Source organism: Schistocerca americana, chromosome 1, assembly GCF_021461395.2.
Source record: "Schistocerca americana isolate TAMUIC-IGC-003095 chromosome 1, iqSchAmer2.1, whole genome shotgun sequence".
In the NCBI taxonomy this organism is placed as follows: domain Eukaryota; kingdom Metazoa; phylum Arthropoda; class Insecta; order Orthoptera; family Acrididae; genus Schistocerca; species Schistocerca americana.
Window position 1 is genome coordinate 765,996,593 of NC_060119.1, and position 17,499 is coordinate 766,014,091.

At 38.7% G+C, this 17,499-nt stretch overlaps 1 protein-coding gene across 12 annotated transcripts in view; it reads left to right on the forward strand.

The window, feature by feature from the left end:
* Positions 1–17,499, forward strand: part of LOC124611912 (longitudinals lacking protein, isoforms H/M/V-like) — a 453,788-nt gene that overhangs the window by 225,847 nt on the left and 210,442 nt on the right. For 3 of the 12 annotated variants that reach the window (XM_047140283.1, XM_047140291.1, XM_047140284.1), the window contains one exon: positions 2,327–2,469. The exons of 8 other annotated variants lie outside the window; for them this stretch is intronic. In XM_047140283.1, the coding sequence (XP_046996239.1) occupies positions 2,327–2,469 (143 nt within the window). Of the gene's footprint in view, positions 1–2,326; positions 2,470–9,275; positions 9,416–17,499 lie in introns of those variants that run through there. One more of the 12 variants, XM_047140295.1, reaches the window with a different exon arrangement.

The window sequence follows — 17,499 nt, forward strand, 5'->3', positions numbered from 1 at the left end:
GCCCCATGCATCCCCCCACAACCACCTACTCCAGCCCCGCTACTGGTAAAACATACACAATTCAAGGCAGGGCTACGTGTGAAACTACACATGTCATTTATCAACTGACATGCCTGCACTGCACAGCGTTTTACATCGGCATGACAACAACCAAACTGGCTGAGCGCATGAACGGACACAGATGAACTGTCCGCCTAGGAGATGCCCAATACCCAGTAGCGGAGCATGCCCTCCAGCATAATTCTAGGGACCTAGGAACCTGCTACACCGTATGTGCCATTTGGCTTCTCCCACCCAACACCAGTCCCTCTGAACTGCGGAGATGGGAACTTGCACTCCAACACATCCTTTCATCCCGCCATCCCCCTGGACTGAACCTACGTTAAACAACTTCACTCCCATTCACTCTTCAGTCTTCTCCTCTTTCCTTTTCCTCTTTAGCCATTCACGCATCTTTTCATCTTACATAGTTGTGTTTATCTTTATACTATATACCTCTTTACTTCTGTATGCATCCTCTTTGGTTTGAAGCTGGCACAGTACTTACAGTAGAATATCTTTGGCTTCCCTCTGACAACCATGCCTCCATCCTTGCTACCCTCCCTGTTTACCTTTCCCTGTTGCTTCATAACCTGGGTTGTGAGTAACTGAATCCACTTTCCCTTCTTCCCTTTTTTCCCATCTCTCCTCCCTGATGAAGGAACAAAGTTCCGAAAGCTAGGAATGTAAATTTTCAGTTCTGTTTTATGTGTATCTATCGGCTGTACTGAGCTGAGGTAAGTACTGGCCAGCCCCTCTATCTCTTTGTAAGTATTTGTGTATAGATATAAACAGGAGAGAACCTTGGCTACTGACTGTGGCCTCAAAATCCACTTGTAAATGTAATCAGTATGTTTGATACAGAATGAACATATGACTTTGAGGTCACTGGAATAGGTGAATCATTTTTACGTAGTGAAAGCCTTTTGTGTGTAAAGACTGTGTGGATATTGGTATTTCAGATCAACTAGTTCATTTACCCAGTAGAGAAATAATACTGGATCATACAAAATAACGTTCTTGGAAGGAACAAATCACTCACTAAAGAGCACAATGAAATTCAGGAACAATTTAGTCATGGAAGTTTACATAATGTGTACCAACTTGGCAACATCTTGTTACATTTCTTTAGAGATATAGGCTTCAGGGATCATTTAGATCATGCTGGGCTAGAAGTGAGCAACAACAAGTGGTGGTTTACAATGTTACCATCATCCCATCATCACCATTTCATATGTTCTTCCTGCCACTCAGGCAAGTTGAAGTGCCATCTTTTGATGCACAGGCTCCCTTTCAGATGAGAGAGAAAGTGAAGTTGTAGAGTGGTTTCATAGTGGATTGTTTTTCGGGAGAGACACAGTTCAGATGTCCATCTGATAAACCAGAGTTAATTCTTTCCCCCAAAGTCACACTAAGACTCACTACTGGGATGGTTCCTTTGGTAAGCTTCTATCCTTATCCAGTCTAGGCTTGCGTTCAGTGTCTTATTGACATCATCATCATCAAACAATGGGATGTTGAACTCATAGTCTGCCCTTCTTTTGCTGGTGAGAGAAACCACCAGCCTGTGCTGTATGTTTCAGACTCGTATCAGTGTGCCATGTTTTGATGTAATATAATTTCTTTGCTGGCTAGAAGGCAGCACATGTTTGTCTGGGAACTTGCCCTCTATTTTATATAAAGTGTCAAGTGGTATCTAAATTTTTGGTGGATCTCCCAACTCTTTCCCAAACTTTTAGAGAGTAGGATTTAAATTCTCTTCAGGTGGATGCTTCTAACTGCTAAGCATGTAATTTGTATCACTTTGGAGCATCTTTTGTATTTTAGCACCGTACCAAAAGGAAGAAGGGACATGCATATCACATCCAATAAGATCATGCGTAGTAAAGCACTATGTTATTCAAGCCAATATTCAGTTGCCTTTCTTGTTTATTCTTGGCGTACCCTCCATTTTTTAGCACTGCCATTTCCTTTCTGTTTTGATTTTTATGATTTATTTAAATTACTTTGTGTACAGTTTGTTTAGTTGCTGTATTTTATTTATTTGTGCAAAGGTGCTAATGACCATGTTGTTTTGCACCTTATGCGAGCAACAAGAACGACAACCAGTCAATCATCAGCTTATGTCTTGGTGACTTAAAGTCTTCTGTCATTATATTAATTAGCAGATTTTTATGTTATTACTGTTTCCATTAAATCTCTTGGCGGATTAGATTTTCATGTAGTAGAGTATCTGCAACATAAAATTACTCCTTTGTCATGATTATCGAAAATGTGTTGTTTGTAGGTCGTATTGCATATGTGGAAAGTCCTCGTGGTGCAAAACAACTGCTGCATCAAGGATTCTTACATCAGCTGCAGAGAACTGTTGGAAGCAAAAAGTATTGGAGATGTATTAATTACATTGATAAACTGTGCCCAGGACGTTGTGTAATGGAAAATAATATCTTTATAAGTAAAAGTGTTCCTCATAATCATGATAATCATTATGAAAAAGTGTGGAGGCAGTACGGTGCCAAAGAACAGTGTTGAAAGTACGGTAGCTGTAATCCTAAGGCTCTGCTTCCTATTATAGTTTGTGGAAAGTTTCTTTCTTTGTATGAAAGGTACAAGTGCTGGTAAACTTGCTGTAGCTATAAAATAATAATAATAATAATAATAATAATAATAATGGCTTTTTCCATTGACCTTTTGAGGAAAATAAACTTCTAAGATTTATTTATTTATTTTCTCAGTAAAATCTTTCCATGAGATATATTGTAAAACCAATATTGCACAAAAAATGTCTACATTAGAGTAGAATTAGATTATAACAGTGAATATTTTATAAAGAGGCATTGCTTGACTTGTATTGCAGACTCACGAGCTGTTTACACAGTTTCATGATCAAGGTACTGTGACAATCTGACATTCTATAAGATCAGTTCTGAAGTGAGTGATAGGCCCAGATAAAAAAAAGGGGGGTCAAAATAAAATTTTACATGTCTTGGCAACATGTTACACAAATACTTTAGTTGGGAAAGGAAGACCACTCACTGCAAAAACGGAAGCCTTGAGTCCTCAACCGGCACACGCAAAAAAGAAAGAAACTTTGCTAGCTTTCAGAGCAGTTCTTTTTTGACCTAGAGTAGAAAACTTCTCTCTCTCTCTCTCTCTCTCTCTCTCTCTCTCTCTCTCTCTCTCTCTCTCTGTCTCTCTCCTGATGACATCAAGAGACAGTGTGGTACTGGGGTGCAAGACTCACACGTCTCTTGCAGTTGACTCACGTATTGAGTGCAGCTGATCTTCTTCTAGGGTCAGACGGCTGAGTCGATCTTCACAAAATGTTCTTATCTGAAGACTGTAGCTGTTTAAGGGAATTTCGAAATAGACTTCTTTTCTACTCTTGAAATTATTCTGTACTCTCAGAATACTTTTGTTCAACTCTGTTATATTTTCATCTCCACAATAAAACAACTTCACAAGTTTCACACAAGCATTCAACTCACATGAGTCAACCCCGTCTTGGACCATTAGAAACTAACAAATACAATTATATTATGTTTGGTTTAATAACCACTATAAAGGCAGTTCTTGCTTCTTGGAAGTCCAACACCAGAAAGTCAAATGTAAATGTCTTTTGTTCCATACATAATTCATTTGTTCACAACAATACAGTCGTTACACCATCAAGGAAAAGAGCGTGCTTCCTCCTTGTACTGGACATACAGCTCCTCAGGCGTGTGCTGCAAACGCTTGTCCACACCAATCAACTGACACTGTTGCCGTATTCTCCCGATACACGTCCATCTTGGACACACAGAAACCGGCGGCGAGGTACGCATATCTCCACTCTCTCACCCTCTTACTTAAAATATCAAGTGTCGAGATGGTGGTAAGCCAAGTGTCTCTAGAACTTACACTGAAATTCTCAAGGCACTACACTACCAACCACCAACACCACTACACTACCCACCCCTTTCAAAATCCATAACCCCCTCCCCCTCCATTTACACCACATTAAGTAAAAGGCATATAATATTCTATAAAAATAGAAAATGATACACTACAATCACTTGTCTAGTTATTCAGTTTACACTATATTTCATACACACATAAAGCACTCTGTTCAGTTTATCACGTCTAGATATCACTTTGTTTGAATAGTACCATAATATTATACTTTTCACTCAAATAATATTATATTCGTTTCATCTCATGTCTAGAGATCACTGTTCATCTGTGATTCTCTTAAATTGGTCCTAATCTGTAGTCATATCTGGTTTCCTGCATACTAAAATTATAGGATAGTTTAAGAATTCAAGAATAGATTACAGAATAGTTTAATACTTGAAGGGAATTTGCTGCAGGAAAAAATAGTACAGAAGGAACACTGAAAACAACTAGGGATCCGATGGTCGTCACTCGGCCCGTTAACACAGAACGTTAACGTCTCTGGGGGACAGATGTGACTCCACCCGGATCCTATGGATCTGACATTAACCTCGCTTGAGGAAGTGCATACCAGTACCTCTCATTAAATTTTGTGTGAAAGTCTCCCCACAACAAAACAATCACCACCTTACTACGTAACCCGACAGCAGGTAAAGCTATCCTACTTTCTACTTTGTCATGGAAAAGTTTGAATTCTTTCCAAAAGTTGTCTATAATCTTGTTAGTATCATTAGGTTTGGTAAAAGCAACAGTCACAATGTTTCCGGAGATTATACTCTTGGTTATTTCTCGACCTATTATTATCTCAAAGACCACTTACATTTATAATGTCAAAGTTGACTATTTTTTCTTTAAAATTTGGTTCTACACTATTTACTCACACACTGACAGCTCGTGTAGTAACAGCTTGTATACTGACACCTGAAATTTTTGATTGAATAATTGATATTACTTCCATAGATCAATCTGTGCTCTCTTTCAAGATATTCATTTCCTGTCTTACAGAATTAAATTTAACGTTACATACATTTTCACAAAATTTTAATTTTCCACAAAATTCAGATTCTACATTATTACATTTATCCTCAATGTCAAATTCTAGTTTTTTAGTTAAATCTTGAAGTTGCTAATCCTGTTTCTGCTTAAATTCAGTAAATAGTTGATTAACATTAAGTATTCAAAGAACTAATGAGTTCACTCTTTAAATCTAACTTCAGATTTCTACCTTATTATTTAAAGAGTCAAATTCAGTCTTTAATAAAACTGTATTTGCTGCTTGACTGTTCAAGGTTTCGCTCTGATTACTTAAAATTTCACTCTGAGCATCTAATTTTTCATTTAGAGTGGCTGAATCAGTCTTCTGGTCATCCAACTTTGCACTTTGCTCATCTAATCCAGCATTTAGTTCTTGTTTCAAGGCAGCATCTTGAGCATTTAACTCTGTTCTTTGATCATCTAACTTAGATGTACTAAACCTATTTCTCTCCTTAGAGTTTCACTCTGGGCTTTAAGTAAATTTACTAATTCAGACAAGTCTGGCGTTTCCCTAGTCACCCTGATAGCTGTGACTGGTTCTGCTAGTTTTTGTTCTTGATCCCTATTCATTTTACTCTTAGTTCTTATTATCATTCAAAGAAATCACCTCTACATATTAATAACAGTTTATCCTTCAACAGTCCATTCAACTTTACCAAATAATTATTGGTTTTTGCTCACTCGGCGTAGAGTTCTAGCTGTGTTGATGAATGAGGCGATGGTGAGCGGATGTGTAATCAACGCCGGTGGACAGCTCTGGCGTCGGTGATGTCGGATGTTGGTATCAGCATCAGTGTCGGCGAGCAGATGCGTAATCAGCACCGGTGAGCAGCAACTGGTGCAGTCGGTGTCAGTGGCGTTAAGGTATCGGTGTCAGCTTGATGTAAGGGTGTGAAAACTGCTTACTCTCCACACCCAATATCCTTAGTTGAAGAGTTGAGGTCTTCTCTCCAGTTTTCTCCACTATTACTTTCTCATGTCTTTTACAGCGTTGTACACACAACAATCTTCCATTTGTTTATTGAACTCAATACGATTTCTGGAAACAGTTCTTGTATCTTGTTAGGCCTAGTTGCTATGGCAACGCCTACTATCTTCTTTCCATTTCTGTCTTTAAATTCCCGTTTTCTTCGGGTCCTGTCACGGTCGCCACATTCTAACAGTCTCCAGATGACATCAAGAGACACTGTGGTATTGGGGTGCAAGACTCACACGTCTCTTGCAGTTGACTCACGTATTGAGTGCAGCTGATCTTCTTCTAGGGTCAGACGGCTGAGACGATCTTCACAAACTGTTCTTATCTGAAGACTGTAGCTTTTTAAGGGAATTTCGAAATAGACATCTTTTCTACTCTTGAAATGATTCTATACTCTCAGGATACTTTTGTTCAACTCTGTTATATTTTCATCTCCACAATAAAACAACTTCACAAGTTTCACACAAGCATTCAACTCTCATGAGTCAACCACATCTTGGACCATTAGAAACTAATAAATACAATTACATTATGTTTGGTTTAATAACCACTATAAAGCCAGTTCTTGCTTCTTGGAAGTCCAACACCAGAAAGTCAGATGTAAATGTCTTTTGTTTCATTCATAATTCATTTGTTCACAACAATACAGTCATTACACTGTCAAGGAATAGTGTGTGCTTGCTCCTTGTATTGGACATACAGCTTCTCAGGTGTGTGCTGCAAACACTTGTCCACACCAATCAGCCCACACTGTTGCCGTATTCTCCCAATACAAGTCCATCCTGCACACACAGAAACCGACAGCGAGGTATACACATCTCCATTCTCTCACCCTCGTAGGTGTTCAAGATGGTGGAAACCCAAGTGTCTCTAGAACTTACACCGAAATTCTCGAGGCACTACAACACACACCTATGCCACTTCATGGCACTGGTTGGACACACAATAGCAGTGCTGCATTTAGGCAGGTGGACTAGGGTGTGGTGGGATTCATGTTGGGTAGGGTGGATAGAGGGAGAACGAGACAGGAGACAGGAAGAGGGTTTGGGGTGGGTGACTAGCAGCTCAGAGGGAGGCAGCCTGTTTGCTGGCTAGATGTGTGGGAGGGAGGGTTGGCAGAGGGGCGAGTTTGCATGGTCATCAGAACAGGTGGAGAGTGGCACACACTAAAGTTGTTGTGAATTGGGAGGGGTGTCAAGACAGAGGGAGAGAAACTTGGGTGGAGGTGTGGAGACAATGGGTTACTGAAGATTGAGGCCAGGATGGTTATGGCACCAAAAGATGTGTTGCAAGGGTAACTCTTAATCTGCTGTGAAGATTGTACATAATGTACACATACCATCCCTCCCTCCCCCATTCCTAGCTGGCAAACCTGTTTCCTCCATGTGTGTATTGTAGCTTGAAAAAGGGTTACTCTGAAAGCTAGCAAATGTCCTTTATTTTTTATGTGTGCCTATTGATGAATCATCACTAGTGCTTTTTAGTGAGTTGTCTCCTATACTTCTAAAGTATTTAAAATTCTACCAAAACTTTCCTGCAAAATAAATCTGTTATTCATTTGATTCCCCCAAGATGTATGCAACTTCTTACCTAAGGAAATATTGAAGGTGATAGTATATATGTCATGATGTATCCCTGTAATGTAATCCTCTAGACCTCTATTCTGAATTTAAAAAAAAAGAAAGAAAAAAGAAGCATGCTTATCTTGACCTGTAAACAACAACTGGTACAAAAATGTTATAAAGGGGTAGCATATTAAATACGTTGAAATAATTTGGTTTGGGTTCTGATGCTTGCGTGATCCATTATCTGTACAATAGTATTTTTGTTTCCAAAAGCTATCTTACACTGATTTTTTTCACAGAATGTGATACTAGTTCTCAGGCGGAAATATATTTAAGGAATAAACATAGTTATGATCATGTCAGTACTTTGGTTGCAGCATACACTGTTCTTGACTGTTTTTAACTTAAGAATGTAACCCATTTACTTTATCTTGAATATGAATACCAAGAAAATTGATTTCAGTAGCACTATCTGTCATTCAATTAACCATGCATATTGTTGGTTCATTGCATTTTTATTCTACTACATGTAGGGATATATAAAAACAGTATGCTGAGAATTTACCGTTACTCTGTTTCTAACAAATTGCATCAGCAATTACATCTGTGACCTCTTCTGCAGCAAGGGTAAGAAGAAATTTTTCACTCTGTGCTCAGTAACTCTGGCATCAATTGATTATAGTACTAATTCAGAGTTTCTCAAATTTCAAGGAAAGTTCTTCACATGTGCATAAAAAATAAATCTGATATTATACTCTGAGGAAGACAGTGATATAATATGCAACTTTTATGGCATTGTTCTGAAAGACAAGCCTGGAATTAATTGTTTTTTATATACTTCACATGGGAGATTGATTTTCTATGTAAGATGTAATACTCACTTTAAGTATATTTCTTATTTGTAATACCCCAAGCTATTTAAAGCGAACCTTGTAATCTGTTCCATTTTATTAGGTTTAAAAGTATTACTCATATATCTTTTCGTTATGTTCCTGTACATTTAAAATGTAATTTATTTGTTTGAAAGTCACCGTTTTTGTAGTGTAGTGTAGTGTAGGTGATATTAACCAATGTTGGTCTTTGATAATAATGATTTTAAGAAGGGTCTCAATCATTCATGTCGAAAATCGTTTTCTGTTAATTTTTCAACACTGGATAATATGTTTTTGAAAACAACACCTTTAAGCTGCATTCATATAACGGGTATGCATTTTCAACATTTTTTTTTCCCTTCTTTTCAAGTGTTTGTTATCAAATATATGCAACCTGCAGAGCACCAAGCACCAAAATTGCTTATTTCTGAACACTCTTCACAGTATACAGGTTTGGAGCTAAGATATAGTGTTGGACACTCATCCTATTTAACAGTGCTATTTCTGCAGTTCTTAGTTGCTATGGAAAGGGATCATTTGCTAAGGATGAATTGCAAATACACAATTTTTCTAAGCCCCAGACACCTCGCTGAGCACACACTAAGTAGCACTACATTCTATGTTGTAGGGTACGTAACTGCAAGGCAGAAAGTGTTGGTGCTGTTGACATATTATTATTTTTTCTAGTAGAATAAGTCAATGTAGAGAAGTGATTGAGTCTGAATGATGCTCAGTTACAGGGATTTGCAAGATTCAACATTTGTCACTGGATTAATACATGCTCAAGTCTTGCATCAGATGTCACACGTCCTTGTTGATTACTGTAGAGAACTTTTGACAGGACTGTATTTTCAGGGTTGTTTACTGCACAGAAGCAGAGAGTTACAAGGACAAATGTATGATGTAGCCTCATGCTGTGAAAACAAAAGCCACCATTGGGCTCTAGACCAGCGAAAGCACATATGTGATGCGATGAGCCACAACACATGATGTAGCACTTAAGTGGACATATGTGGAGCTGAGAAATGAAAGGTAAACAATAGTTACCTGTATGCTTCATGAAGATAGTGAAAGTCTATGAATTTCTCAAAGCACCCACCTGAACCCCATCAGACATAATTGGAACAAACTAAGAAATTTGTTGCAGAGCAGATCATTTCTTCAGGAAACCTTTGTATTTCAGAATGAAGGAATGCAGTTTTTCCCTCCAGGGTATCAGTACTAGCATCAAAATGACATCCTACATGCTATTACATATCTTTTGAATGAGCATCTATAGCTCTCCTAAGGTTTTTGCTCCATAATGTATCTAGCAGTGATGTACATAGTCTGGTGATGTTTTTGCAATATGCTATGCAACCCACGGACACCAACTGGAAGTTTATTCCTCATTGAATTTTTAATCTTTGCAATTTTTTATGTCTTTGGCTTCAGGAAAAATTATGTATTTGTTCACTTCATGCTCTAAGAGGTTTTGGAATGTTGTTGTTGTATGCATTGACAAGTTTTTTCTTCAGTAACACACCTCACATTCGTAAAAAAGCTGAAATGGTGTGTTGCTGTCTCAGTAACAAACACATTGTTAATAACTTACGGTAATCAGATTTGTGAGCTACTTTCTTCCCAGTAAGCTACTGCACAGCTTCCTTTATCCTCTTTGTTTTATTTCATGACTCAGTTATAGAATTACCATGTTTCTTAGTTTTTCCCATTGTATCCCACAACTCATATTTTTTAAGTAATTTAGGAAAACTGATCTGCTGTTTGTTACAGAATATAAATGAACAGAAATATTCGACTTTCTTATACCAGAGATCTTAAGCCATGAAGTAATCCATTTCTGAATATGTTTGTTCTTTGTGAAATTACATTATACCAGCAGCAAGACACACTCAAGTACCTTTACTGTATGTATCTACACACAGTTTTGCAAAATTTCTTCACCAGAAAAGATGAAGTAGCATTCTAGAATGAAAAGCAGTTTCCAGTAGGAATAACTTGGAAGTAGATATCCTTGGTATTGCAAAGCAGCATAAATCACTTAATAAAGGCAAGTCTTCTGGTCTGAATAGTATACCAATTAGGTTCCTTTCAGAGTGTGCTGATACAATAGCCAATACTTAGCAATCATTTACAATCAATCACTCAATGAAAGATCCATACCTAAAGACTGAAAAATTTCTTCGATCACACCAATACTCAAGAATGGAAATCAGAGAAATCCAATGAATTACAGACCCGTGTTACTGATATCAATTTGCAGCAGATTTTTGGAACATGTACTGTGTTTGAACATTATGAATTTCCATAAAGGTTATGGTTTCTTGACACGTAGTCAGCAAGGTTTCAAAAAATAATAGCATCTTGAAACACAACTTGCTCTTTATTTGCATGAAGTAATGAGTGCTGTCAACATGAGATGTCAGATGGATTCCATATTTCTGATTTCCAGAATGCTTTTGACACCATTCATCACTAGAGGCTTCTAATCAAATTGTGTGCCTATGGAGAATTGTTTTAGTTGTGTAACTGGATCATGATTTCCTGTTAGAAATATCATAGTACATTGTAATCGACAAAAGTCTTGAAGTAAAACTGAAGTGATATCTTGGGTCCCCAAGGAAGTATTGTAGGCCCTCTGCTCTTCCTAATCTACAAGGATGTTCAATAAGTAATGCAACACATTTTTTCTGAAAGCAGGCTGGTTTTGCTCAGCATTCCAATACTTCATGTTATCTCCCCATCTCTTGGCTACAAAATCCTATTTTTCAACATAATCTCCATTCTGTGTTATGGCCTTATGCCATCTTACCGGGAGGGCGTGTGTGCTCACATGGTACCATTCTACAGGTCAGTGTCAGAGACAGCATCTTGCTGCATCAATAATCACCCCATCACTCATGTACTGCTTCCCAAGGAGTACATCTTTCATAGTATGTAACAGAAGTCAGAAGCTGCGGGATACGGACTGTGGGATGAATGAGGAAGTACAGTCCAGTGGAGTTTTGTGAGTTCTTCTCAGATGTGCAGACTTGTGTGAGGCCTCTCATTATCACGGAGAAGGAGAAGTTCGCCTGCCTTTTTTGTGCCGACAAATACGCTGAAGTCGTTTCTTCAATTTCCTGAGTCTAGCACAATACATTTCAGAGTTTATTGTTGCACAGTGAGGGTGAACATCAAACACAATAACCCCTTCAGAGTCTCAGAAGACCATCGCCATGACTTTAGCAGCTGAGGATGCAGCTTTGAAGTTTTTATTCTGAGGGGAGGTGGTATGGCACCACTCCATGGATTCCCATTTTGTTTCCAGTTCGATGTGATGAAACGTTTTCAGCAAAAAATTATCACAGTCATTGCCCTTTATAGTCTTCTGTTAGGTGTCGAGGAACACAATGGGCAAACATCTTTGAGTATCCCAACAGGTGGATGACACATCCAGTTGTGCAACAAGGTGTTTGATTGTGATCCATCAGTCACCTTGAATGGGAATGTCCACATATTCCAACACTGTTGGAGTTACAGCTGTGTGTGGCTGGCTGGCATATGGAAGATTAAACAGGTTTGCATGACCTTGTTGCATTGATGAAAGATGCCTCACTCGATGACTCACAATGCTTTTGTTCATTGCCAGGTCTCCATAGACATTTGCAAGCACCTATGAATATATGGCTGTGGCTTTCTGCCAAAACTCAATGACAACTCTCTGATTGGAATGCACCTCTGTTACAGATGCTGTTTTGAAGGCTAAGTATAGCACTGCCACCTACTAGAACTTCATGAAATTATAGGGACTGAAGCAGGAATATTCCATGATTGACCTAGAAAAAAAAAAGTGTTTCATTACTTATTTAATGCCCCTCATATATAAACAATTTAGGAGACAATGTGAGCTTCGCTTCCCTCTTAGATTGTTTGCAGTTGATACGGTCATTTACTGCATAGTAAAGTCATCAGATGATAACAACCAATCGCAAAATGATTTAGACGTGGTATCTTTATGGCGCAAAATAAGGAGAAGTATGAGGTCATCTATGTGAGTACCAAAATAATCCGTAAAATTTCAGGGACAGAATGAATTTCACAGATTCAAATGCTGTCAGTTCAACCTAATACTTAGTAATTACGACTATGAATAACTTAAACTGAAATGATCACATAGATAGTCTTGTGGGGAAGGCAAACCAGGGACTTTGTTTTATTTGCAGAACATTTAGAAGATGCAACAGGTCTGTTAGAGAGACTGCTTGCACTGTGCTTGTCCATCCTCTGCTATGTGGTATGGGATTCTTACCAGATAGAATTGATGGAGCACATTGAAAATGTACAAAGAAGGCCAGCTCATTTTTTATTATTGTGAAATAGGGAGAGAGCATCACGGATATGAAAAGCGAGGTGGGGTGGCAATCACTAAAACAAAGGCATTTTTCGTTGTGACGAGCATTTTCACAAAATTTCAATCACCAACTTTCTCCTCTGAATTCAATCTCCTCTGAATTTAAATTCCCCCCTCCCGACCATCTACGTAGAGAGAAATGATTGTTTTTCCCCATGCTCTCTTAGAGAGTGGAACCATAGAGAAATAGTCTGAAGATGTTTCAAAGAACCCAGTGCCAGACATTTAAATGAGAATTGTAGAGTACTTACATAGATGTAGATCAAATTCTATTTCAAAGCTAAACTTGAAAGTGTTTAAGAAGTTTTGTAGCAATGTGGTAATACTGAAACTGCTACAGATACTGAAACTATTTCATTTTACTTCTTATAATTCCTTTCATCAATAATATTTTTTCTTCTTTTGAGAGTGATGTGATATTTGGCCATAGTCCTCTTATGTGATAAGTGGTCTTGGTACTTAGTGCTGAATTAAACAAATGTAGGTATCGTATTTACACAAACCTAATTAAAGTAAGCAACCATGTTTTAGTTTTTGGCATCAAATTGTGGCACACTTGTTGTTTGTTTCAGTGCTATTTGAGAAGTTGTTTGTAGAAGTATTATGTTTTATTAAAAACTGGCATAAAACTCTCACCATAGACCCACTGATTTTGCAATATTTGTTCACTTCCCCATGCAACTATCAGGATGTTTTCTTCACTTACATTGCTATCAGGAGATATGTAGCCTCTTACGATAATGTGGAACACAGACTCCTACAACAACATTCTTTGATACAGTTTCGTAGTTCCTTTGTCACATGAATGAAAGTCAAGCACTTGATGACTTCCTCCATCATTATAATCTGGAACTGTCATAACTGACAGTGTTATGGTCTTTTATAGTTTGCCAAGATACATCACAGTGATATCATATGGAATTCAAAGAATTTACATACAATACCACAGATTATGTTGATGTCTGTGATGAAGGAATATTAGGTGATCTACAAGTGTGAATTTGTGCATGTGTGACGCATTTTATGAAACAAGTACTTGATGGCTCCACCAGCATTGCTCTCTGACTTTGTTTCATTCCCAATATTCCAGCTATGTTCTCTCTGGCAATTGTTAATGTGGGGAATGTGCAACAGAAGACAGTGTTTCTGATTGCAATTTTTTTTTTCTAGCTGAATTACATAAACAGAGAATTATTGCTATTCAACCTAATATTCTTCTGCTGATATTTTCCTGGAATATTCTTTTTTATTTCTAAAGTCATCATGGATCAAATACAGGGAACAAGTGATTATGTACTACTTTTATAGAAACCAGAGTGCACTTCTAAAAATCAAAAGACATGAAAGGAAGGCAGTAGTAATGTTGCAGAAGAAGCTGAGTAGTGCAGTCGCCGTAGTGTAGTGGTTATGATACTAGATTGTTGCATGGAGGGTCGTGAGCTCAAAACTCACCTGAAATGAAAAATTTTAATTTCTATATTGGGTTCGAGTACATTCTAGAAGTATCCACAAATGGCAAGAATCATTGTACTAGAATGTTTTGTAGCTGTATATATACCGTATGTGTTCTGGCCGGAGGCAGTTCGCTCTGCGCTCTTGTGTGTGCAAGTGCTGAATAAACCTTCATTAAGTGAAGTTAGTGTTCGTCATTCATTTAATTACACCTTCCTCTACATGACATTATTGTGGTGGAGGCGCTGGGTATTGGAACTTGTGATACCGCACATTATCGATGACACAGTGACTCCCATCAGGCCACGACAGAGCCGCTGTTTGCTTGGTGAGAAACCCAAGTTCGAAACATATTCAACAGATCGCAATCTATCAGAGACAGAAGAAGAACAGGACATCACGATGACAGCAACTGTGTGCCACCACATGAGACATCCTTCCAGGTTCTCTGGTGACGATGGCCAAGATCCATACAAGTAGCTGAAGGTATATGGGCATATAGCCAAATTTAACAAATGGGGTGACATCATGTGTTTGGCTAACGTGTTTTTCTACTTGGAGGGCACTGCTAAGCAATGGTATGAGAACAACAAGGAGAAGTTCACAAGCTGGGAAGTATTCCAGACGGAACTGCACAAGTATTTCGGCGGCACACAACAACAGAAGTGCAAGGCTGAAGATAAATTATAGTGCAGGGCACAATGTCCAGGAGAAACAACAGCATCCTACATTCGAGACGTCTTGGAGCTGTGTAAAATAGTGGATCCTCGAATAAAGGAGGAAAAAAAAAGAACAAAAAACTGAAGCCTGTGCTCATATTTTTTGTTAACAGTAAGTGGATCACCTTCACACCCATATCCCCCCTCCCTGCACGGTGACCATTCAAACAGATTTACATTCGCCTCTGCATTGGTAAGTATCTAGAAAGAATTACTCTGAAAATGCAATAAATCTAGCAGTTTATTTTCGCCTTGCTTTTTACCCATTTGTAACTTTGAGAGAAGCATTATGTTTGGCGAATTTTGAGTAAAACCTACATTTCTCTTGTTGCCATGTTAAAATGTGTTTATTTTGCCAAAACACAGTGGAGTTTACACAGTGTCACCTCACTAAAATGTTATGCAGATGCAGTTGTGGGAGAATTCTGAAACTGTGGGAAAAGCAAGGTCAATAGCTTACAAAAATACACAGCCTCAGAACATAAAAAACTGTGTAATGTCTTCACTTATGCTGTTCCAAGACCTACAGCATTTCTTATTTCAGCAGCTATTGATGACCCATAAATATTACATTCTGAAATAAAAAAAAAGTCTATAGTTAGGGGAACAACACAGTAGATAATGAAGTTTTGTGTAATAACCATATTGCAAACTACTCTGCTCTTTGTGTGCTGTCATTTGTCAAAAATTACATTTCAGTATCTCAAACCATTTATGAAATATGAGTAATTTTGTGGATATTTCATTCTGGCTTTATCACTGGTGTGTTCAATCACTAATGGGTATGCTAGATCAGATCAATTTTCGTGAGACTGATGACAGATGGAGACCTCTATCCAAGTCTACACAAAAAATTTAGCTAAATTTCATATGAAGCAACTTATTATGTAATATGCACCAAATGCAAAATCATAGTGACCCCTATTTTTCATTGCAAAGTTTATCAGATTTCACACAGTGTCTTACTTAAATGCACATACCACAATAACTTTGACCATTAACAAAACAATGGGCACATCATCATGAAGTTGACATACAAAGCTATAAGGAAAGCAGAAATGTAATTTTTTACCAAACTGTTACGTAAAATTGTTTAAGAAATATTGCAGGGTGTGCACTTTGATTCTGTTGTTGGAGCTCATTACTGACCAGGCGAAAGGTGACAGACAATGTTGGCATCCGTTCCAAACAAATGAATGAACTCATCCAGTGCTTTGGGCAAAAACTGGTCACTGCACATCAGCCACCGTATCCTGTGTGGACTCTAGCATGTAGTTGTGCATGTGTATATCAGTGACTATTATACAAACTTCGGTCATTTGAAAAGGAAAAATGTGGGTTTCAGCATGGACATACATCAAGAAACTTCCTGGCAGATTAAAACTGTGTGCCCGACCGAGACTCGAACTCGGGACCTTTGCCTTTCGCGGGCAAGTGCTCTACCATCTGAGCTACCGAAGCACGACTCATGCCCAGTCCTCACAGCTTTACTTCTGCCAGTATCTCGTCTCCTACCTTCCAAACTTTACATAAGCTCTCATGCGAACCTTGCAGAACTAGCACTCCTGAAAGAAAGGATACTGCAGACACATGGCTTAGCCACAGCCTGGGGTATGTTTCCAGAATGAGATTTTCACTCTGCAGCAGAGTGTGCGCTGATATGAAACTTCCTGGCAGATTAAAACTGTGTGCCCGACCGAGACTCGAACTTGGGACCTTTGCCTTTCGCGGGCAAGTGCTCTACCATCTGAGCTACCGAAGCACGATTCACGCCTGGTACTCACAGGCAAAGGTCCCGAGTTCGAGTCTCGGTGGGGCGCACAGTTTTAATTTGCCAGGAAGTTTCATATCAGCACACACTCCGCTGCAGAGTGAAAATCTCATTCTGGAAACATCCCCCAGGCTGTGGCTAAGCCATGTCTCCGCAGTATCCTTTCTTTCAGGAGTGCTAGTTCTGCAAGGTTCGCAGGAGAGCTTCTGTGAAGTTTGGAAGGTAGGAGATGAGATACTGGCAGAAGTAAAGCTGTGAGGACCGGGCGTGAGTCGTGCTTCGGTAGCTCAGATGGTAGAGCACTTGCCCGCGAAAGGCAAAGGTCCCGAGTTCGAGTCTCGGTCGGGCACACAGTTTTAATCTGCCAGGAAGTTTCATATCAGTGCACACTCCGCTGCAGAGTGAAAATCTCATTCTGGACATACATCACATTATTGACAGAAGGAAATGATTACATTACAACAGAAGATCTAAGTGGTAAATGGCTGAATCTCTGTCAACTGCACCAAGCTGAAGCACTATTCCCAAATACTGTGTTCAAGTGTGAATTTCTTCGGAACCTATTTGTGGAAAAAAAATAAAATATTTGAGGCAAATGTGTTGAAGAAAATGTCAGATCTCAAGTCATTTTGTGTTTATGTAGAAGACCTTGGAGGGCATCCAATGTCTAGTAAAATGTAGTCTGGGAAGAAGTGTGGGTGCATGCGTGTGTGTGTGCAAGTGTATTTGCGTGCCCTTGTGCGT